The sequence below is a fragment of the Plutella xylostella genome, chromosome 2, assembly GCF_932276165.1.
Source record: "Plutella xylostella chromosome 2, ilPluXylo3.1, whole genome shotgun sequence".
Taxonomy (NCBI): Eukaryota; Metazoa; Arthropoda; class Insecta; order Lepidoptera; family Plutellidae; genus Plutella; species Plutella xylostella.
This window is the reverse complement of record NC_063982.1, coordinates 251035-274495: the sequence shown is the minus strand read 5'-3', so window position 1 is coordinate 274495 and position 23461 is coordinate 251035. Positions and strand designations below refer to the sequence as shown.

The 23461-nt window shown below is 40.2% G+C and overlaps 1 protein-coding gene across 2 annotated transcripts; it reads right to left on the bottom strand.

Moving 5' to 3' along the window:
• Positions 1-1848: 1848 nt before the first annotated feature.
• Positions 1849-23150, bottom strand: LOC105384270 (polypeptide N-acetylgalactosaminyltransferase 1). Of its 2 annotated transcripts, none has more exons than XM_048633427.1 (23): positions 22704-23150; positions 22119-22319; positions 21567-21726; positions 20895-21105; positions 14860-14951; positions 13766-13893; positions 13235-13340; positions 12473-12542; positions 11521-11657; positions 10631-10798; positions 10218-10287; positions 9027-9189; positions 8538-8595; positions 8107-8266; positions 6871-7023; positions 5961-6086; positions 5481-5540; positions 5150-5226; positions 4760-4926; positions 4049-4126; positions 3599-3683; positions 2795-2914; positions 1849-2132 (listed from the first exon to the last, which is right to left on the bottom strand). In XM_048633427.1, the coding sequence occupies exons 1-22, from the start codon at positions 23020-23022 to the stop codon at positions 2821-2823; spliced, it is 2883 nt and encodes a 960-aa protein (XP_048489384.1). In that variant the 5' UTR covers positions 23023-23150; the 3' UTR covers positions 1849-2132; positions 2795-2820. The 2 variants fall into 2 exon arrangements, with proteins under 2 accessions (XP_048489384.1, XP_048489389.1); XM_048633432.1 differs by having other exon boundaries at positions 2799-2914.
• Between the last annotated feature and the right edge of the window lie 311 nt (positions 23151-23461).

Genomic DNA, 23461 nt, shown 5'->3' with positions numbered 1-23461 from the left:
TCAATGGAACAAATTCAATTGTAACTGTACAGTCCCCCTCACATTTTAACAATGCTTCTGGGAGGGGTTAGGTTTCTTTGCCCCTGGGTGTACATAATATGTATTATAAAATCTACTAACTATACTCTTCTTTCATAAGTTTCAAAGGAAAGCTAAATCTTCCTAGCCCGTAGCTATTACCCATTTTTTACACCTGAGAAAAATATCGATAGTTTTAAAATTGTCTCATCCCAACACTATATTTTGAAATGAAACGGAGCAAATTATGTTTTCTTACAAAAATATCCCTTTATATCGAGGAAGATACGTTGCTTTACTTATAGCTACTTATTTTTTACTTACCGAGATACGTCCAAAGGAAATCTGGCCATAAGAAAACGTCTTTGGCCGTCTTTACAATTCGATTACAGTCCACATATTTCGCACTTTCTTGTTAACATTTTGGTAGTGATTTTATTGTTTTAGACACCACATACACTTAAAAGGAAACTGATTCTATCCACTTTTTCATTAACATGGTATTATTGTACTTATAACAAATTGAAAATTTAAATATAACCGACATTGAACAAAACGACTGACAGCAGTGAGTGACACAGACCACAGAGTAGGTAATATAGCACAGAGTAGGTAAATGACACATGAAATTTTATACAGAGTAGGTAATTTTATGACACATGAAAGGTTAGAGGAAGTGAGTGAGATAGAATGACTCCACCATAAACAAAACTATCCAAACTCCATACATTTGTGTTTGAAGTTGGTTTGAAGTTATAAGTTGCTACAGACTGGTCTTACCCTTTCCACTCATGAAACAGCTGCCATTTTTATAATTGTTTCTTTATTAGAGCGCGTTATAAAGAGAGAGTTCCATGTAGGAATATGGAATAAAACGTATATTTCACAGTAACAAATTACCTTTATTCTTCAATAAACATAAGGCACTTTTTCTATAAGTTAAATAATATCACGCAGAAGTCATATATTTACCTAATTACATATTATTATAATTATTAGGTAAAAGTATTACAAGGTACCTACATATTATATTATACATAATAATCTCTGTTATATCTTTGCACTTACAAATAACAACATAGGTAGTGACCAACATTTCGACTCCTTACATAAGTAAATGAAACTTAAAATAACAAACCATCAATAATAAAGTATGGAGCTAACTTCTTTCTTGCATCATAAATGAAATATTATGCTTTGCAAGCAAACTAAACACAACGAATACTGGCTTCATATTTGAGCAAGTTTGCAGTCTTATATTTAGTAAGTGCTTCAGTATAAGAAGAAAAACTAGGTAGGTACTTACGGTAAAACTATAAAGTACTGAAAACGGAAGTGGATCCTAACTAATTGTTACAGACTGTATTTCATCGATATATTTTATTTATTAAAGGACAAATCCGTTAAAAAGCCATTGCCAAACGGTATTTTATTTTTTAAATGTAAGTAAATAACTGATAATAATAAAAAGTCTTTGCAAAATCGCACTCTTTAATGTCAGGACTTTAAAGTTGGACTGTCTTATTATTTTATTTTATTTTTATTTTATTTAACTCTTTATTGTACAAATATTACAAAATTATTATGTAACATCAAAATATTGCCTACAAAGTGTCCCTACATTTCATCTTTCCACTATTCAATAGTAGCACCAAACCGTAAAAGTATGCTTATTCATGAAAAGTACGCTTCTAGCGGTCACTATGAAGAAACAAAGGGCAGATGTTGATACGTTGATAATACACTCACGGGCAATGAAAAGGTTCCACTCAGAAAAGCACCAAATAACACCTAAACGGAAAAGGCTAGCTTAAGTACCTAGATATGCAGTTTAGAAAATAGATTTTGTAAATTATTTGGATTCACACCTAAAAATTATCAGGTGATGAAGCGTCGTCACAGTAAATGCTATAAAATGCTACATATTTGGCACTCGGTTTAATAAATGCAACTATAAATTTCTTATTATACTTGTCTTATCTTATAGCAGTCAATATACTGAATAATATTATATTCTATCTAAATTAATCTGGTCCCTAATAATTTGAGCACTTGTAATTTTAACAATATGTTTTCATTGGTTGAACGTATGAGGACGGCATTTTCAAGGCGACCTGGAACAAAAATAAAGTACTTGTGAATATACGAAATTCTTACAAGTTACGGCGATCCTTTAGCGTTTGCTCACACATCATGAGTATAGCCCGCAATACGAGTTAGTAGATCTAGAGACTGTCTCTTTCTATCCGTATACTGTCAAAACAAGACAGCTATGCATAGGTACATTAGCTTCTGCAACTCAGCATAAGTGAAACTATACTGAGTGTTGCAAAAAGGGCATACTAACCAGAAAACTACATGTGGAGCATGTTATATCAAAAACCGAAAATAAAATCAGAATTTCAAAATTCGCCAAAAAAATATTAGTTTTCCATAGAAATTTTGTTGGTCAAAGGACTTTTTACTATGTAGAGTAAGTTTTTTTTCGCTAATTTTGAAATTGTGATTTCATTTTTGGGCTTAGATATAATATGCTGCACATGTAGGTTTCGGCTTAGTAATCAATCTTTGTTTGTGGCTTGATGCCGTGTGTGACTAACTCAGCATATTCGGCCAATTACGATAGTTTTTGAGATGCACACAATGTTTATAGCTGTCTTTACGGTGGTGATTTAGATATATTAACAAGGTTAATACCTGAAACAAACAGACAAACAAAATTACCTACCCTTTTTGCAACACCCTGTATCCATATCTGAAAATATGATGAATATACCTACGATGACCAGCTCCGTACTCCGGTCAGCGCGCGGGCTCACTCGCGTCTCCGCTGTCGGACTCGTCCAGCGCCGGCGACAGAGTCGCTGTGTCGGAGGTCAGCGCGCTCAGGATCGAGCTGGAATATGATACAATAATATGTCGGTAATGTAAGAAGGAATTGTTCACAACAGCATTGTGGCCGCACTCTTATATCGAGGAACACAGAATAGAAGAAAGTTGTCTATGAGCGGTTTCTGACGTTTCCGGCACCTTTGATACGAGCATGGATGGCGCATGGCTTTATTATTTTAATTTAATTGAATACTACAAATATAAAGTGAGTAAATATTTTAACATCTAAAAGTAAGTATAGTAGGTACGGTTGAAGGGAAGCATTTAGGGAAGACCGTTGTTTAGTTAAGACTATGGCAATTTATATTTATATTTTGATTGTAACGACATTAACGTCTGCAAGATAATAACAGCTGTTCTATATTAAAGGTAGTAAGAAAACAAAAAGTATGGAATGGGGCAGTTGATGTTTTAAGTTAACTGCGACGGTGTTATAATGAAATTTACTCAATACGTCGGGAAAATTGACCCGACAACAGACCCCTTAGCATGAATTCTCATCGTGAACGTGAAGTAAAATTACTCGATGAATTTTGTAGGAAAAATTTAGTTGTGCTACCGACCGCCATTCGATGAATTCTACTTCACGTTCACGATGAAAATTCATGCTAAGGGGTGAGGAACTTTTCCAAACCATCACTTGCAAGCTCACCACCCAAGCCCCTATAGATCAGTAGTTAACAGTTACCTGAAGACGTCGCGGGCGCGGGGGGCGGGGGGGAGGTTCAGCGTGATGTTGCTCTTCAGCTTCAGCGACACCGGGGGCTCGGGGGCTGCGGGGGGCAGGAGTAATCAAAATAATATGTGGAGGCATCTCACTACTGTACCACACGTTTAACTCAGTTAAATTAAAATTTTAGCTTAGGTTTAGTTTTTAATTAGTTTAGTGTGGTACTGACAAAATATCAGCGCTGCCGTCTAACTGTAGCTTTATGCTGAGTCAGAGCCCTTTCACTGCAACGGTATAAATAGTTAATGATTGTACTCAATGATCTCAACATGATTGCCCTGAGGGTGAATATTGAATAGGTAACTTTAACGCAACCTAAATGTTAGTATGTACCTAAAGGTACATAATCTTTGTGTATGAAATGCAGTATAGCTGCTGCCTGTATGTATGTAAGTGACACTGTCTCACCAGTATTATCATCTTGAGTCAAGTCGCCGGCGGTCGCGCCGCGTCGCCGTGTGTCGCCGGTCTCGGAGGACCACTGATCTGCGAGATGAAATGTATTCAATTATGTATAGTAATAATTATTTTACAATGCTTAACTGTTTGTTCACTCACTACAAGTTGGTAGAAATCTAGCAGAAAATAATTTTAGGTTTAAAAGTAGCGGTTCCAAACATAAATATATTGTTGAGTACAGAATTCGAAAGTAAATAGTTTTAGTAACAGGACTATTACAAATTCGTAATAGAACAAATAAACTACTCACAATCATTAAATTATTTATAATGCGGAAATTAAAAAGAAAACCCGCATTTCAAAAATTCACGTCTAAATTAGAGACGTCACAATAAATTTGAATCAACGAGATATAGCTGATTTTTAGATCTATATCTCGCGGTGAGACACAACCATATCGCGATGTAGGGACGCTGCGCCAGCGCCATCTAGTTATATGTCACAGAACTACAGTCTGTAACGCCGTATTACTCTGTGGCTTGAATATGCCTTGAAAAGTTATGCTGAAACTTTTTACAAGCGATTATGAATGCACATAAACAAGAGATAGTGGAAGTTTGTGTTTTATCGCATAAAAAGTGGCGCCTCTAGCGGGATCTATTATGAAACTTTTGACAGATGACTACTATGTCATGTGACGTAATGGTTTCATAAACTTACCCATCTCACTGACATTCTGCTCGCTGTGCGCAGGTGTCGGCGTCACTTTCTCCTTGGCTTTCCCTCTCTTGCCTTTAGGTTTCTTAGTTTTGCTGTTTTTAGTGCGTTTTGCGTCGACTCCTGTTGATTCTGGGCGCTTTTCTTTGCGTACGGATATGACGCTATATCTAAATCGTAAAAAAATGCACTTTAATAATAGCTCCAACTAAAGATCCTACCGAAATACGAAACCAGACTAAACAAGTCTACTATTTTTGTAAGGTAAAATCAGAAAAAATATATATTTCCGTTTAAATTCATGCGTTTTTTATAACATTTATTTGAAAAAAAATGTTAATACGGGGGATACCATATTCTCTACTACCTATGTATAAAAAAATATATTCTTACCTTGTTTTGGTTTTGCCGACATCATCATCACCTTTGCCTTCAGTTTTTATCTTATTGATTCGCTTGTGACGCGGGCGCTGCAAAATAATATAAATCAGAGATATTCAAAAATATATAGGTACTTATATATTTTTTAAAGGGATAAATTTAATAGAATAAATAAAATAAAAAAAATATTTCAATGCCAGATAAGCAAATTACATAGCAATCTTTACATTTTATTATCCGCAGACGTTTCGTTATTTACATAACGCGAAGTTTTTTCCTAGGATATCTATGTCCAGCAATAATAGGTGTCTGCTGGCTGATGATGATGATGAGATAAAAGTACCTTTTTGTGTATCCTAGTGGTGGTGGCTTCCGGATACATGCGCTGGACCAAAGACTCCGTCTGGGGATATGTAATATTACTATTATTCTTCTTAGCATTTCAAGGATTATCCACTCAGAATAGCATCGTATAAAGTGAAATAGATATATTCTCCATTCTACGTATAATTTTACAATTAAGTATAATATTACAAATATCAGTTTACTACCATCCATTCCATCACCAAGCCATGTTAACTAAAGAGAAGATATACCTAACAGTTTGATCACCTCTCGGGATTTTTTTGTATTATAATAATTTAAACTATATAAATTGCATGCCCTCAATTGCTACACCTGAAAAAGGTTACTAATTTGTAAGTGCCTAGTATTAAGAATATAACACCATGTACACTCTTAGTATGCAATAAATCATTTGAATTTGAAATCTGTATTCGTGCATCCCATTTCTTAGTTTTTTGTAAAAGGTACTTCGTCTCACCTTTACCTTGCCCCTCCCCTTCCCCTCCCGCCCCGCTCGCTTCCTCTTCCTCAGGGTGAGGGGGTCCACGTCGCGCGGCAGGTCCGATATTGAGCCCTTCTCGAACAGACGACCGTTGTTTATCACCTGCGAAGATAAAGATGAGGTGTGGATGTAACTATTGCTATACCTAGTAATCTTGCTTTGACAGCGGTTTATTCTGGAAGGAAGAAGTCGCCAAAGACCTGAAAGAGCTAGAAGTGTCCGACTGGTCAGATTTAGAATTTGGCACAGAATAGATATAACTGGCGCACTTTAATGTCGGACGTCGAGATCCACTTCGGGTGGCTGAGTCAGCGGAGTAAACGTAAGTAAGGTTTTGACAGCAGTTCTGGTGTCACAGGGCGTCACTGATGCAGCAACAGCTATACGCCGGATAAGGTCTAGTGGGAAGTGGCACCTTTATTAGGGTATAGACATAAGGGTGAATATAATAAATTCAGGCCCCACGGTATGGGTCCTGAATTTATTATATTCACCCTTATGGTTTTATCGACGTCAGTAAAGTATTTAAACGCTTGTTCCACCAATCACAGCGCCGTTTATTAAACGTGAATCGCGATATGGTGACGTTTGTTTACGTCTATAACGAACCCGTGAATCAATACCTTGATGTCCTTATCATTGAGTGCCGCTACAATATCTCTCACTAAACTAAATTGTGTTCTGGAGTGGATACCGCGATTATCGAAACGTAGTGTAGGACGCTCTCCGGCTAGATGGGGTGACGACTTGCGAAATGTGGGTGGTTATGATTGGATGTGGAAAGCTATATATCGCATCCAGTAACATGCTTTGAAAGATGATTGCGTCCAGCAGTGGACCGCTATACGCTGATGAAGAGTAATGGTTAATGTCCCTCTGATCATACCTTGATGTCCTTAGCATTGAGAGCCGCCACGATATCCCTCACGAGACTGTCATTAGGGAGAAGGCGGCGATGGCTGCAGGACGCCGTCAGCTCCAGGTGAGTGGCGTGGGTCGAGTTGCTGCGGACCACTGTCATCAGGAACTTGTTCTTTGTCTGGGGAAGGAATAATAATATGTTGGGATATCTCACACACAGACCATGGCCATCCGACCCCAAGCTAGGCGGAGCCTGTAATAGATGATGGGTTGTACTTAGACGGCCTTGATACATGCAAAAGAGATGTTTAGCGTTGTAAAATAGATACCAACGACAATAAGGAACGAAGAAACCCTCTTATATTGGCCCTGAGGCTGGGTTTGGCGCCTGTGAGAAGGGAGGGAGCTAATAGCACGAGGAATTTAAGGGGTTTACCAGAAGTAAATCCTGTGCTTTTCATTAATTATACGTGCGTATAGTAAACATAGAAATGTGAATGACGTATTTTTAGGGTTCCGTAGCCAAAATGGCAAAAACGGAACCCTTATAGTTTCGTCATGTCCGTCTGTCCGTCTGTCCGTCTGTCACAGCCGATTTACTCGGAAACTATAAGTACTACAGTGATGAAATTTGATGGGAATATGTGTTGTATGAACCGCTACAAAAATATGACACTAAATAGTAAAAAAAAGAATTGGGGGTGGGGCCCCCCATACATGTAACTGAGGGATGAAATTTTTTTTTTCGATGTACATACCCGTGTGGGGTATCAATGGAAAGGTCTTTTAAAATGATATAAAGTTTTCTAAAAAACATTTTTCTTAAAGTGAACGGTTTTTGAGATATCAGCTCTCAAAGTCGTAAAAAATATGTCCCCCCCCTCTATTTTTATAACTACGGGGTATAAAATTCTAAAAAAAATAGAGGTGATGCATGCTAATTAACTCTTTCAACGATTTTTGGTTTGATCAAAGTATCTCTTATAGTTTTTGAGATAGGTTGATTTAACTGTAATTTTGATTTGCTGCCGGAACCCTTTGTGCGCGAGCCCGACTCGCACTTGGCCGGTTTTATGTTTTAAGAAAAAAACTAGTGAGAAAGCAATTTTAAAGCATTTATATTTGAGATGACAAGAAGATTTAAGGTTTGAGGGTCAAAATGAACGATATTTAATTTCCAAATAATTTATTTTTGTGATGGTAGTAAAATTGAATTAATAATGCACGGCTGAATGAGGAAGGCTCACGTATAAAACCTTACCTTAGTTCTCTTGCTACTCTTCTGCTGGCGAGCTGCAGGCTTCTTCTTCTTCTTCTGCGTCCTAACTGCTGCTTTCCTCCTCGTGTCTTCTAGACTGTCCGGTTCGTTTTGTTCTTCGGAGGTTTTGTTCTCGGTCGATAGCAGAGAGCGGATTGACCGACTGAAAAATATAACTTATTTGATCACTTGAATCCATTGAAATCAGACACAGTAGAAATCTATAGTAGTCAGGCGGGATGCAAAAGGTTAAAGTATAATCCATGTGAAAATGGTGACTGGTGCATAACTATGAGTAATCTGTACAGGCTGAAATTACTTCAACAAGACAATATACCTCACATACCTACTGAGAAATTTTTAATACGGGGCCAACTTTGGAATAAAAACTTTGATTAATTCAGGTCTTATTAGGTAGAAAAAGGGAGACTCACTGCCGGCCCCTGATCCTCTCGATGGCTGCGAGCTGATCCGGCGACTGGAACAGCTTCCCTGCAGACAAAATAGAGTACATCAATCATTATTTAAGTATTCTAATTAATAATCTAGATCATTAGGAAAAAAATAAAACACATGACCTGATTTAGTTATTTAAATAACATTTTCAAAGCCGCATGACGCGCAGCAATGACGTCTTGACACACTCTACCCGTACCTACAGACCAAGACCTGTGAGCTGTGGAAGGAGACCTAAAAACCCCTTCTTCTCACCTTTAAGCACATATAGAGCGCCTTTATTTATGAAAGAATGACCGGGAACAGTCGAGGCGCGTTCTTTCCACAATAGACGAATAACGACTGATCAATCGAACAATGGTACACCTACAAAGCGGCATAGCGCGCAGCAATGGCTTCTTGTCCACCCGCACCTACAGACCAAGACCTATACCTAGAAGGGGACCTAAGAAGCGTCTTCTTCTCACCTTTAAGTTCCTCCCCCTGCCTCACATCGAAGTGGAACTCCGTCACCCCCCCACCAATACATGGCGCCAGCAGCAGGGCCCCCTGCGCGTGGTGTGTGGCGTCCAGACACAGGCGGGTGGCCGAGTGTTGCACCTCGTTGGTGGGCAGCACTTGCCAGCGGAACTGAGGATGCAGATTCATTTCTGTTAGGAAAAAACTAGCGGGACCAGCTAGAGTCTAGGTATTAAAAAAATAACTGTTGTTGAGGGAACCCTATGACTAGCATTGGACGATTACGTGATGATAATGTTGATAGGTGGTTCATAAAAAAAACTTAAGTAACCGATATAGCTGATAAGAAGGCAGTTTAGACCTTGGAGATATGCACAAAGGCTCCACTCGAGAGAGCCAGGTGCAGGTACTTACACCGTACACCCTCACAGAGAATAGAATATAATAGAATTATATTAATACTTCCATAACATGTTTTAAGAATGATTTAATTAAGTTGTTATGAAATGTTTTTAAAATTTTAGCATGTACTTAATTGAATTAATTCATGAATTTATAATTATAATTATGTTATAAAATAAATAATGCATGAATAGTTATATTTTTAGCTTAATTAAGTTAAGTTTTATTTAAGCTAGTGTTAATGTAAATGTTGTGTGTAATTATCAATAGGGCAATAGATTTAAAATGTTTTTATAGTGCTGAATTTTATGTAATATGGTAATCTATTGGCTGTTATTACACCTTTTCCAATAAAATAAAATAAAATAAAAATAGATATAGCTGATAAAACCTGTCTGTGTTTAAAACGGTCATAAATTCCGTAGAGTAGACAATAGATGATCGGTGAGGTAAACCAGTTTGCGGACCACATACAACGAATAGGCAATCGTAGCGATTGATGCCCTCCGGTCTAATGGATATACAAAGTTATACAGGTGGTCAGTAGTGGCTGGATAAGGAAAGCCAAGGACAGTTTTGTGGCTCTGCTTGGGAAAAGCCAATGGCCCAAACATATCTAGGCGTAGCCACGTCGCGTCGCATCATATCGTTAAAAACTGATACTATTTCAACAGTTTTTAAGCCCAAATGTTGGTTACTGTCGCATACTTTTGCAATTCCACGTCACTGCGAAGTACTGCCATAATTATGTCAAGCAATGGAAGATGACAAGCTGATGATGATGATGTAGAACTGACCTGTTTAGGAACTTCACCGCCGGAGCTGCGGCACCGCGCCATCACGACGGGCGGCCTTTTCGACTTAGAACTGAAAACAAAAACATATTCTATCAATATTCTGAAGCAAACCATTTTACATTAAGTGGTTGGCAAAACTTTTGATTAATAATCGACCTTATGAATCTTATGATTGGTTACATGAATAGCATTTTGCAATGGATGTAAATGAAAATGCAGTTGTGTCATTGTCACATATCACGTCGGGGTCACCAATTTGCCAAGAAAGTTAAGCCGGATAAAGAAAACTACTCAAAAAGGGGGTGTCACTACTCAGGGTGTAATTCTGATCGATAGGTCCCCCCGGGTGTGCCCTACTGCAGTACTCAACTCACTCGTGCAGCGCCCCTGGGGTGCACTACTGTGGTACTCACCTCAGCAGCGGCAGCAGGCAGTGTTGCTCGTTCCTCAGCTCGCCGCGCTCGGTGAGGCTCCAGGCCTGCGGGTGTTGCACGGCGCCGTGGCAGTGGTACAGGCCGGCCGCCGCGCCCGCGTCGCGCCCCATCGTGTCCACGCAGTGGTTGGATATAGGGTTGCGCAGTCTAGGGAGAGGGATAAGATAAGATAAATTTATTAAAATTTCACAAAAAACATACAAATTATAACTATTCTAAATATGTTATTTATAGAACTTGTTTTGTGTTTATGTAATCTAAGAAAATAATGTTAGAAATCTTGCTGTGTAACCTGTGTATGTGTTGTGTTAAGTAAATAAATAACTTATCTATCTATGTAACTTAAATTAATATAATCAAACCTGAACTAAGGTACGCTATGTACTTTGTATCTCAGCTATGCTTAAAGAGCACATAATGTAAATGGGAGGAAGAAGATTAATGCTGTGTCGTTCTAGAATTAGAACCTAAAGGGGTAGAGCACGATGCGAGTGAGCGCGATGCAAACTTAGTCACGTATTAAATGTGCCCCGTGCTAGCCTTTCTGATGGCACAAAAGAAAGTTAAGCAATAAAAAAATATTTCCACTAGAAAGTGTGGTTTACGGAATCACTCGTAGATATGTTTTTTTTACTTTATCTAATAGGTGCTTGGCGTCGCGAAAGTGACATAGCAAGCCGAAAGAGGGTGCGTCATTCAGAAAACTTATTTTGTCTCTTTTTTGGAAATTCTACTCCCTGATATTCTATTCTATTCTATGTTCAGAATGACCCTCTGTCAACTTTTTTCAGCTTTATAACTTTCTTCAGAAGTTAAAATAAATTTCCTAACATATAAAACCAAGACCGTATATCTTATTTCCAACACACCTGCCGAACGCGATGACGTTCCGGACCGGCACGAACTTGTCCGGGTACACCGTGTCCAGGTACCACTGGAAGGACTTACACTGCAGCTTCTCACGGAGCACCTTCCGGTGGGTCACGTCGCCTATTACTGGGTTGTTCTGGGAATAACATGAAAGAAAAGTAAGATTTTAGTCAATGTATGTGTGAAAAACACCAGATGCTCAATATGTCGGGTATATTGCAAAGGAAAAATAATATTTCTGTGTAGACATGTGATTATTCTATTAAATTTATGATTATATTTCTGATTAATCGATGGTCTGACGACTTTAGACCAGGTAGTGACGTGGCTGGATGAGGAAAGGCCGAGAACAGAGTTTTGTGGCGCTGACTGATGATTGTTGTAGTCCTATGGCACCCCAGAGGAGCAGAGGGTCTCCACTAAAGTCCACCATTTCCGCCTATCTCCAGCTGTGCTTTTGACCTTGCTCCAGCGTCATGTTAGGACAGGGCGTCCGCGGGAGCGCTTGCCATTTGGTGGTCACCAGTCAAACGCTACATTTGAGGCATTCGTAGCTACCTCTTTGTACAGTGTGCCCAATACATTCCCACTTTTTGTCTTGATGGAAATAGTTAAACTTATTATAGTGTGGCGACATCTATAATGAATACGCGCAAAGCATAGAAGTCAAGATATAGATCCTGCAAAGAGATATCAAGGACGACCAACAGATGGCATGGAAGAGTGAAAGCAAAAATACCAAATCCTACATCGCGGTGTCTAAGAATTACAGCTACTCAGTATATATACAGAATCCCGACATGTAACCGTCGGGCAGTTGCCCACCAAGCTAAACCGCCCAGCTTGGTCGGAGGATCCTCCCTTTTCAATGGAGGAGTGGCAACACCTTCGCTCCTCCATAATAGCATTCGTGATAGTGATGATGTATATATGTATGTGTGGTGTCCATACCCTGAGGTCGTACCGGTACAGGTACAGCAGCTCTTTGTAGTCGTCCATCCACACCTCCGCCATGCGCGCGCTGCAACGGACAACCATTATTATTGTGTATAATAAGGATTTTTATTTACTATACAGGGAGTCAAAAATTGTATAGTATGCCAAAAGGTTGAGTCAAGGGGGTTCTCTAAACAACAATACCTATTTTTGAAAAAAAAAATGAGGATACATTTTTTTTATAGCGTTTTTGCTGACGACGTGAGTTTTTACAATGAAAGTAGATTTCTTTAGAGACCAACTCTAGACCTGGATTTGGTCTTGTCACACTGGTTACTACTAGCTTACTAATAAAAGGTTGCCCAGGTGATACAGCAATCGTGAAAATCCTTGGAGTTTATCTTTAAGGCTATAATAAAATTAACAGTAATAAATAAAGCGTTTATTTGTTCAAGAAAGACAAAAATATACACATGAGCACTTCTATTTTTTTTACAGGTCAGATGAGTACGGAATACGTTCGTGTGTTGAAGCGGACCAAAAGGGTGAAGACGTAACTCAGCGTGGATGTTTACTCCCAGGAGCAAACCGTGTCAGTGTGTAAGTATAGTGTTGTTGGGTTATGAGAGTGATGGAACAGAGAGTGCTTTTGTGTACTGCGCACACACTTGGGCACTATAATCTACTCCTGCGTAGATGGCTGATCTCAAATGAGATTGGCCGCCGTGGTCGAAATTCGACTAATTATAATATATTATAGTGTTGTGAGTATGTTACCTGTTAACCCCGTGCGTGTCGGCGGCGGCGGGCAGGCCGTACGGGTGGAAGGCGCGGAACACGTGCCCCACGCGCGAGCACGGCAGCGTCTCCAGCGTGCCCCCACCTGGGGACACAGATAAACGTTATTGACCTGGCAATGAAGCTGTGACCTGTAGCGGAAACGGTAAATAACGCAAATGAAGGGTACAGGAAAAGAAGGGGCTCATCGATGTCGTTTCTGAAGACACACATTCATTATTAAAAATGTGATTTACGGAAACACTCATAGAGATTTTAAAGTTACAATTTGGTTTGTAGAGCGTTAAAATAAGAATTACTGACTTCAGAATCGACATGAAAGAGCTGTCTTTTCCTGTACCCTTTAAATGGAGGTGTATAGGACAAGTTTTCAGACGTAAAACGTCTCTAAGGAAGCACTGACATGGCATCATGAGGGCGGCAGACAAGTACTTAAGTAAGTTTTCAGCGTATCCCGAAGATACAAGCAATGCTTTGCTAGCTGCAGCTAATGATGCTGCTGCTACTCACACATCCACACGCGGAAGCTCAGCTCCAGGTTCTCGCCGCCCCAGCCCTGCATCTGCTCATCGTAGCCGCCCAGCTGCCAGAAGTACGCGCGGAGCATCGCGAACAGGCCGCCCGCCATTGTCGGGGACCTGCAGTACAATGGGGATAAACCAAGTGAAACTTTGGCACACGAGTGTACCTGTCAGGTCCTGACCAATCACATTATTGAGGGGGGAAAAAAGCATTTGTTAGTCGTATACCTCGAAATCAAAAAATCCTTGTAGCTTTTCACCTATTCGCATTTCACCTTGATAGCGTTTTTTGTTGTAGCGTATAATATCGGTAGTATATTTTGTTACTATGTAGCATATATTTTTAACAGATTTTTACAACAGTAGCAAATTTTTATGTAGCATGTATTATCAATAGCTTATTTATTAAGCTGCATATATTTTGAATAGCAAGTAAGTATTTTATGTCGCATCTTATTTGGGTCGCATATTGTTGTAGTGTAAAAGAAATATCGCGATATGTACCTAATAATGCATTACAAACAAATATCTATCAAGGTGAAAAGCGACTACAGTGAAGGCAGGCAGGAAAGTAAATCTACTATGTTTTTTTCAGACAATTGTCAGTAGCGATCAAAAATTATACTACAAGAATAAAAATCTATTCAGAAATTTTGATATCGCGGCGAAATGCGAAAAGGTGAAAAGCTACAAGGATTTTTTGATTTCGAGGTATACGACTAACAAATGGAAAAAAGGCGGCAGAACCAACCAATTAGAACTGGGGAACAGGGTACAGTCGCGTGAGGCGCCATCTGTAAATAGCTTTAATTTTTTCTCCCATACTATACAAAGTGGGTTGCAAAAGTGGTAAGCGGAAAATGGGTGATTCAGAGGGGATTCTGAACAAATTTTAGTAGATATTGGAAATTCTGAGTAGGTGCCTTTTTGACATACTTGACAGCAACTTTTATGTTATTCTGTGTTTTGTATTGTATAGTTTCCTTCTTATTTATCTTTAATTTCGTATGACTAGGACTACCCCTTCAGGGATTACAGTCGTGGTCGTGGGCATGTGTATGTGTGTAAGTGTGTATAACTCACCAGGTGGGCGCGATGTCGGAGCCGCGCCGTTTCTTCTCGCGCTCCGACACCGGGATCCAGTTGAAGTTGCCCTGGAAGTCGAACCCGCCCACCTGTCGACCACAACGTTAGCTGTTAACTACATGACCATCGGGGTATATGAATTAACGTTTGGGGCATTCCACGCGAAGTGGAATGATAAAGGTGGAATGACCAATTTACTTTATTGATAACATCATTTATTTCTTTTCAAATGCGGAGTTTAAAATGACTGAATTAATACATTAACTTTTTTTTACAATAAGAAAGTAATTTATTCTAAATAATTATGTAAGTACACCAATAGATAGTTAGGGTCTATGCAAAGTTTCAATACGAATTTAAGTTAAAGTACATAATTGTTAAAAGTGTAAATACCATACCCCTTATACTAATTTTATTCATAAATACTACGCTAAAATTTATACAATGTTAACCTAAAGTTAGTACAGCCCCTGTATTTTGTAACTTTTTGCTGTTAGCAACCGGTGATAATTGGTATCAACTTAGAGACTTATTAACCGAAAACACAAAAAATCTTAGTGAAAGAAATATGCAAGAAGCCTACCAATATATCCTTACATTCAACATAAACGTTTGTGAAATCAGATAAGTCAGTAAAAAGTTATTAATAATGCTCTAAGTTGTCAGCCATTTTATACCAACCAACCCTACTCGGAGTTACATAATACGGGGGCAGGAGACCATCAAACCCACTACATATTAGTATTATTAGTAAGAATACATATGAATGGTATAAGTCCTACATGCGTTTACATGTTATTTTACTAACAGTTACGTATAAACAGTGTTATTTTATTCGCAAACCTTAGAGGTTTCAGCAGAAAATACGACCCAACCTTACCATTCTTGAGCAGACCTCTGGCGAGACGTTTGATAAGATGGTTCTCATCTTAGCAATGACTCAAGTATACCTAGTACCTACATGCTTCCAGTTAAGGCGAAGGGTTAACACCACCCTCCACTGCATGCGTTGCTTACCAAACCAAACTATCCATCCCCAGACATGCCGCAAAACCCCTACGAAAAGACCAGGCTGCTCAGCAGCCTCCAGCGCGAAGGTGGCCTGGTCTATCACGTGAACCACCTGTTTTTAAATGCCAGCGAGACGTCAGATAAGATGGTACGCACGTCTGTAATTCCTCAACATTTACATAATTATACAGGGTGTTAACTTAATTGCGTTGGAGCGGGAAATGGTAGATACAGCTGATGATACTGAACACGATAAGACATTAAAAAACGTATTTTATTTGCTTTAAGCTGACCATCATAAAACAGTTTTATTTAGTACATTTTAAAATTTCATAGTCACCCTATTCAGGTTTAGGTACGTTTGACAGAATGACCATGAACTTGAAAGCCAAGATCAAGGCCAAACAATTCAAAGCCAAGGTCAATAAAAAAGTATGCGTGCATCTGCACCACACTCGTGGAGCTACATCGTCAAGGTACCTACCGAGATTTTGGGTACTCAAAGTACCCAATCCATTGTAGACATTTCATTTTACTCCATAAGTATCACTTTATTGATACAAAATTATCTTTTATGAATACAGAACATTTTCATTTTATGCTTCATAACATAGGTCACACGTATTCACAGCACAGCACAACATAAAACGAAATGAGGAACAAGGCTTGGTAATCAAAAGATAGAATTGTAGGTACCTTTTCCCTTTTAGGTAATACTTAAATTGTAAAAAATGATTGTAAACAAGTAAACAACAATGACTGACTGACAGACTAGATCCACAGAGAAGGTAATGACTATCATAAATACTCGATGGTTATGATACGCGAGATTGTTATTATTCTACTGGTATTTAAAGTGAGGCCATACTTATTATAAGGATTCCCGTACTATTCGTCATCAAAGACGTCTCAATCGCAAGTACACAACACAAATCGAGATGAGCGAGTGTAAGTAAACCAATTCGTCATTGAAGTAGACCCTGTTATCATCCTGTTATGCATTGTGGTCTTTTAACTTTAGCTGCATACAGACCGGCCAAACGAACGCCAACGAACGGGTTTTGTTGACCTTCGTTGCTCAATCTGCCCCTGTATTATGTATGATAAATGTCCATCGGTGGGCGTTCGTTGGGCCGGTCTGTACGCATCTTTAGGTAATAAAAGAAAAATAAAATGTGGTGAGTATCAAGGGTGAATACTAAACGCTTACCTTATTCTGAGTAAAAAGGTTTAATTATTGTTCTGAGCTCCTAGAAAGTCATAAATTATATTCTGTACGATCTATCAAACTTTATGATAATCAGCTGTTTAATTGTTGATTAGTATGTCATTAATCACCATGAATAATTTCAATTTTATTTAATAATTGTTATTACCTACTGTGTAATTAATTACAATCATAGTTACATCAAATAAATTATGAAAAGTGAAGTTGATAACAAATTTACAGTGTGTGTTCTTTTGCAATCGAATGTCTCATTGGTTATGTGTTTGTGTAGGGTGACCATGTTTTTGATTAAGGTAAAACTTTCCACTTTACTTTAGACTTTAAACATAAATATTCGAGATTCTGATGTTTTTTTTCTTAGAAACGTGCTTGGTTAGACTAATACTAACCCCCATTTCCCGCTCAAACGCATTCTAGTTAACACCCTGTATACATGCTTTCAGTTAAGGCGAAAGGTTAATACCGGCATGGCATCTCATACAAAGGAATCAACCCTCCACTGCATGCGTTTTTTCCAAACCAATCCACCCCCAAACATGCCGCTGCACCTGAAACTGCCGCATCGTCCAACGCGAAGCTGCTCTGATCAACCTTTCACTGCATGCGTTGTTTCCAAACCAATCCACCCCTAACCCTAAACATGCCGCAAACCCTCCGCTGCACCTGAAACTGCTCCGCCGCGTCCAGCGCGAAGCTGCTCTGGTCAATCACGTCCACAACAGGCGTGACGACGGCGTTGGGCTTGTGCACCAGGCGCTGCAGCAGCGGCCGCAGCCAGTCGGCGCCCGCCTCGCAGTGCGCGTCCAGGAAGAGGAGACAGGAGCCGCGGGCCGCGCGCGCGCCCTCCGTGCGGGCCGTGATCAGACCCTGGCTGGTGACGAGGAGCAGGCCGGGTTAGGGTGTTGCATCATCGTTATGTAGCTAGTAAGTCTGCGTACGGCTAGATGGGGTGACGACTAGCTAAAGGTGGCTGGTTATAATTGGATGCGGAAAGCTATAGATCGCATCCAGTGGCGTGCTTTGAGAGTCCTACGTCCAGCATTGGGCTGCTATAGGCTGATGATGAAGTCTACGTACTATTGTCTACTTAGCGTGTCGTGTCTAGTGTTGCCCAAATGCAAGAACAAGACGAGACTTAGCCAGTCTTGGTCTTGGTCTTGCGCCAATACACCTGGTCTTGGTCTTGGTCTTGGTCTTGCGCCAATACACCTGGTCTTGGTCTTGGTCTTGGTCTTGCGCTCCCAGTCTTGGTCTTGGTCTTGGTCTTGCAGCAAGAGTCTTGCAAGTCTTGCAATTACCTATTAGTCTATTACTATTTATTAAAGTTTACTTTTTAATTTTAATAGATATTTTTTTATTCGCTATGTTTATGGTATTAGTCGTAATGCGCATAGGTCCAGTTTTTCATTTTCTTTGATACAGTTTTTTGCATCTCATAGAATTCCTAAGCGTACTTACCTATACACCGAACTGTTACACCTAACTACTCAGTGAAATAGCGCTCTGCAAGACGCAAGAGTCTTGCAGGCTATGTCTTGTTCTTGCTCAAGTCTTGCACGGTCAGTCTTGGTCTTGGTCTTGCTAAAAATACGCGGTCTTGTTCTTGGTCTTGGTCTTGCAAAAACGCAAGAACAAGACCAAGACTGCAAGACCAAGACTGAATTTGGGCAACACTAGTCGTGTCGGTGACAAACATCTCTCTATATCTATAGGATTTGTCACTATCCATTGATAGTGTAATTAAAGGATTGGCCAGTCAGATCTGCTGCAAGTCAGTGTAAAGCTCCGCCAGTCGGCGCTCGCCTCGCATTGTGCGTCCAAGAAGAGGAGGCAAGAGCCGCGGGCCGCTATGAGGCCCTGCCTGCGTGTCCAGGGGGGGGTTAGGGCTTCCACACACAATCACGATCCCACGTATTATAAAACTAAGACTAAAGTTCTGGTTTAGAACTGGTTATAGTCCAGAGTTTTTATACAAATCATTAGTGTAAAGGTTTAAACTAGAGCTGTCTTTAGTCTTCGTTTTATAATAAGGGGTTTACGACATCCCGTCATGTGTCAAGCCCTGAGGTGTTACATTATCGTTATAGGGGCACAGGAGGGGGGTCACTCTCTAAGACGAAAAACGAAGCTTCGGGGCGGCGCTGCGCGAGCCACCACTCTTGAGCCGGGTCCAGACATGTATCCTTTGCCCGATCCTATCACCGTACCGTATCTGCGTATTGTATCAAGCGCCGTATCAGGTTGTGGACGCCTCCGATTTGCTCTATACCATATCTACACAATCGTCATAATTCCTATGATGATCGTACAAAAACATGGGACGGGCCGTATCATAACGGCGTACCGAGATCGCGTATCATTAACCGTGCACATTTATGCGATCATGATACGCGTCGACGATACGGATAAGGTGATCGGATCGTGCAAATAATACATGTCTGGCTGGACCCGGCTGTATCAAGTGCCGTATCAAGTTGTGGACGCCTCCGATTATTAAACGTGTCGATTGCACGACAGCTGCTCTCTTCCTTCATTTTTTGTCAGTCTAGAAGAGTAACCCGGAGATCCGGTGCACCCTGGGCCATCAGTTATTGAGGAGTAGACTGATTGTCTTATCTTTTCATCACAGTGACAAATATTCAGCTAAGTATAATCCCAGCTATACATACGTTTGTCCCTAGGAATGCCTCAACCTCAATATATTCAGAAATTTGACATCAACACACTTAGAAGAATTTTAATAAAGGTTGGATAATCATGTTAGGTATATTGTGGACGGACATGTTTTACTGCCAGTTTCTATAACTCTATCTATCTATAACTGGTACGTAGTTACTTTCATACGATTTTGACAGGTTGTAACTTTTCATTATGTCAAAATCGTATGAAAGTAACTACCAGTTATGGATAGATAGAGTTATAGAAACCGGCAGTTAAGATACTACAATTTTACCTGTAAAATAAATATAAAAAACCCACCTTATCAGATAACAAAATATAACAAAACGGAAATAGTGCATAAAACAAAACGGAAATCGTGCAAGGAAGCCTCAACACAAACATAGCACCAACACAATGGGAGAATCTACAAAACAACTCTATCGAGAAGCCATAAAACACTGAGATTAGGAAACGTAGCGTAGCTAATACGTAGATACAGCTGATCAAGAATAAAATAGGATTGATTTCCAAGTTGAGGAATACAAAGACGATATAAAACGAAATTAAATTGAAGACATTCCATTATGATAACAGCTTACAGACTACAACAGCTAACCAAATCTGTCTTACATTACATTAAAAAATCTACAAACGCACAAAAGAAACCAAAAAGCCTCATCACTCCATGTAGGTAGGTACCTCCATCTCTGTCATATTTCTTAGCCCCATCGTGACAGGATCTATCGGCATGACGACAGGAGCGACCAGCGAATGGGGGCTCTCCTTGACGCGCTGCAGAAGCGGCCGCAGCCAATCAGCGAAGAGCTCAAAGCCGCCGTCGAAGAAAATCAACGAATCACCGACCGCCATTTCTGCGGCTACGTTTTTCACGTTTCTTGGTGGATTTCTGTTGTTTTCATGAAGATGAGTACTTATGATTAAACAATGGGATAGGTACATCTAAAATAGAATTTATATGAATGGCTATTGGATAAATGATCGATTAATAAACTATATAAACTATTATGATTTTACATATACATATCTACTTTACCTATGATAGCTACATGAAAGTCTCTCGTACCACCTCAATACCCTACAGCAACTTCTAAATCCAACATAACAAACGCACTTCATCAAACCGATAGTTCGAGTGTATAGCGAAGGTCTTCTGATCTATGACGTCTATGATTGGCGTGAGCGCCGTGGCAGGCTTGTCCTTGAGCCGCTGCAGCATGGGCCTCAGCCAATCGGTGACGCCCTCGCAGTGTGCGTCCAGAAACACTAGCACGTCACTGGTGGCGTGGCGCGCGCCGGCGGTTCGGGCACGGGTTAGGCCAATGCTAGACGGTATAGGCGGTTGCTTAGAATTTAGATGCTGCTCTATTGTCAAGGGTTCGAATTAAGATTGTGCAAATCTATATTGAAAGGGAAGTCTTGTGACCCACCAAAGCATGGAAGTTATGGCTGTCGGCCCAACCTCTGAATTTTTATCGGTGGTGCTTTTATAAACTGCACTATCCATATCCATATAAATTTATGGCATAAATCAAGATTTCAAACTAAATCTATGTTGGTGCAAGTGGCCCTAAGACATATAGGTGACACAAGACTTAGCGCCAGACTAGATGGCATATCTGAAGCCAGCTACAGGCTGCAAGTGTATATGTTATGGCATGTATATGGCATGTACCAATAAGGATAATGCAACTGCGACCAATTGCAGTCCTTCAGCCAACTTCAGACACACACACTTTATCCTTAGCACACTCTATTTTTAAACCTATATAGAATTATAACTTACCGCTCTGGCAGGCGCAGCACCTTGACGATGCCGGGCGGCAGGCGCGTGCGGATGTAGTGGCTCAGCTTGCCCTTCAGCTCCGCCAGCGTGGAGTTGTCATCCACCAGGATGATCTCCTTCAGGTAGACAAACTCCGAGTCCGGACTCTGGCCTGGGTAGCCTGGCAAAGAGAGAATTGGTTCAGTTTTTAAGTAATGGAACAGTCTGTATGATTTTAAGATTATGGGATGGTTATTTACACCTTTGATGGGGTAGGTAGTGATCTGATGTGCTGCGCTTGTATACATATAGTATGCAAATAGATTCAGTAGCTTGTATACTATATGCCTTCATTGCGACAACACAAAAGATAGGGATTAGAGCAAAGTTGTAACTAGCTGCTCTGAGTATATTGCAATACAATTAGTTACATAAACTTATTACAGATAAATTTCATTTTAACTTATTCTGTTCAGATTTATATTTATTAATGAGTACTAAAGAACAGGCTATGGTGTTAATGAACAGGATCAGTCCTACTTATATCTACCAAAGAACCATGAAATTTCTTACCCAGCGTCATTGGCTTCCCCGTCTTACTATTAATGTAGTTGGCCTGCTTGAACCAGGGGTTGCTCCGGCGCGTGGTGGTGAGGATGCTCCACAGCGTGCGGACCACCACGGAGTATGGTTCATTGTGGAAGACCACAATCACCGACACCGACGGCAGCTCGGCGTCGTAGACCACTCGCTGACATGCCGGGTTGCGGTGATCTGGAAGTTGAATAAAGTTTGTTTCTATTTTATTTATAAATAAATGATTATTTAAGCTTTATGTTGAAAGAAAGAAAATACTTTTATTGCATGCATGAACACACACAGAAACAGCACAATGTTGAAGGTGAGTTAACTATAAAGTACTTAGACTATTGAGCAAAATAAATTTAGTAAGTTACAAACAGTTTCAGAAAACTACATGTAAAGATAGGTGGCAGTAGTGGCTTGATGAGGAAGTCAATACCCTGGGACATCCCTCAACCTCTACCTCTACCCCGGAGACTGTTGTGGCCATACTCTTTGAGAGAAGCCTATTGAATCCACAAGTTAATACTTGTTGCATTTCGTATGGTTTATCTATTAAACTGGTTAACATCAAACCGTTTAAAGTCCTGTTATACGGGATCTTATTGCTCAGGAACACGTTCATCGCATATTTCTTCTCAGAAGCCTCCCCATACTGCTTGTCCCTTCCGCCGAGCTCGGCTGGCTCGCCGCCCGCGCCCAGGCCCGGCACCAGCCGCTCCTCATCACGCCTGATTAGCTCTTCAAACGTCTCCTCCTCAGTCAAAGTGGAAGGAATCGCCACCGCCACTCGCTTTCCACCGAATTTGTTCTCCAAAAAACTTAGAAACGTCACTATCATGAGCACTATAGTCGCTGCTTTCAGAGTGTGAGCACATTTCTTCTTGGATATCATCTTAGATTGTGCCACTTCATTCACGGAATCAGGTTTCTTCGGCACATTTGATTTGATTTTGAGGAAAAATTGTTTTGTTTTCGTCAGCCGGCCGCTTTTTTTGTTTATGTTTTTTTTTCTAAACCGGAACGGCAAAGGTAAACACTTCTGACAAAGAGTTTGCGTTGTATTACGGTAGATGGCGTTGCCACTATAAACAAATATAAATCCGTGATGTTACACCTTGGTTGGGTCTAGACTTGTGGTCTAGACACAGGCTTCAAGTTATACCAGACCAGGCTGTGTTTTCAGGCACAACTGATTACAGAGAGCGTTAGGTGCTAGGAATAGGAACATTCTACAGTTCTTTCATCATGCAACCGCCTAGAAACTGTATAAGGTCAACCGGGGCCAAGTCGCCTACGGGGCTAATGCCTCGAATCCATTTATCTTCCGAACC

What these genes read in the sequence shown, in the direction of transcription:
- LOC105384270 (XM_048633427.1), bottom strand. Translation starts at nt 23,022, where the DNA reads ATGATATCCAAGAAGAAATGTGCTCACACTCTGAAAGCAGCGACTATA. An exon ending in GCAGGGGGAGGAACTTAAAG is followed by an intron (nt 8,596 to 9,026) that starts GTGAGAAGAAGA and finishes TTTTGTCTGCAG; the next exon opens with GGAAGCTGTTCCAGTCGCCG. An exon ending in TCAATGCTAAGGACATCAAG is followed by an intron (nt 6,087 to 6,870) that starts GTATGATCAGAG and finishes TTATCTTCGCAG; the next exon opens with GTGATAAACAACGGTCGTCT.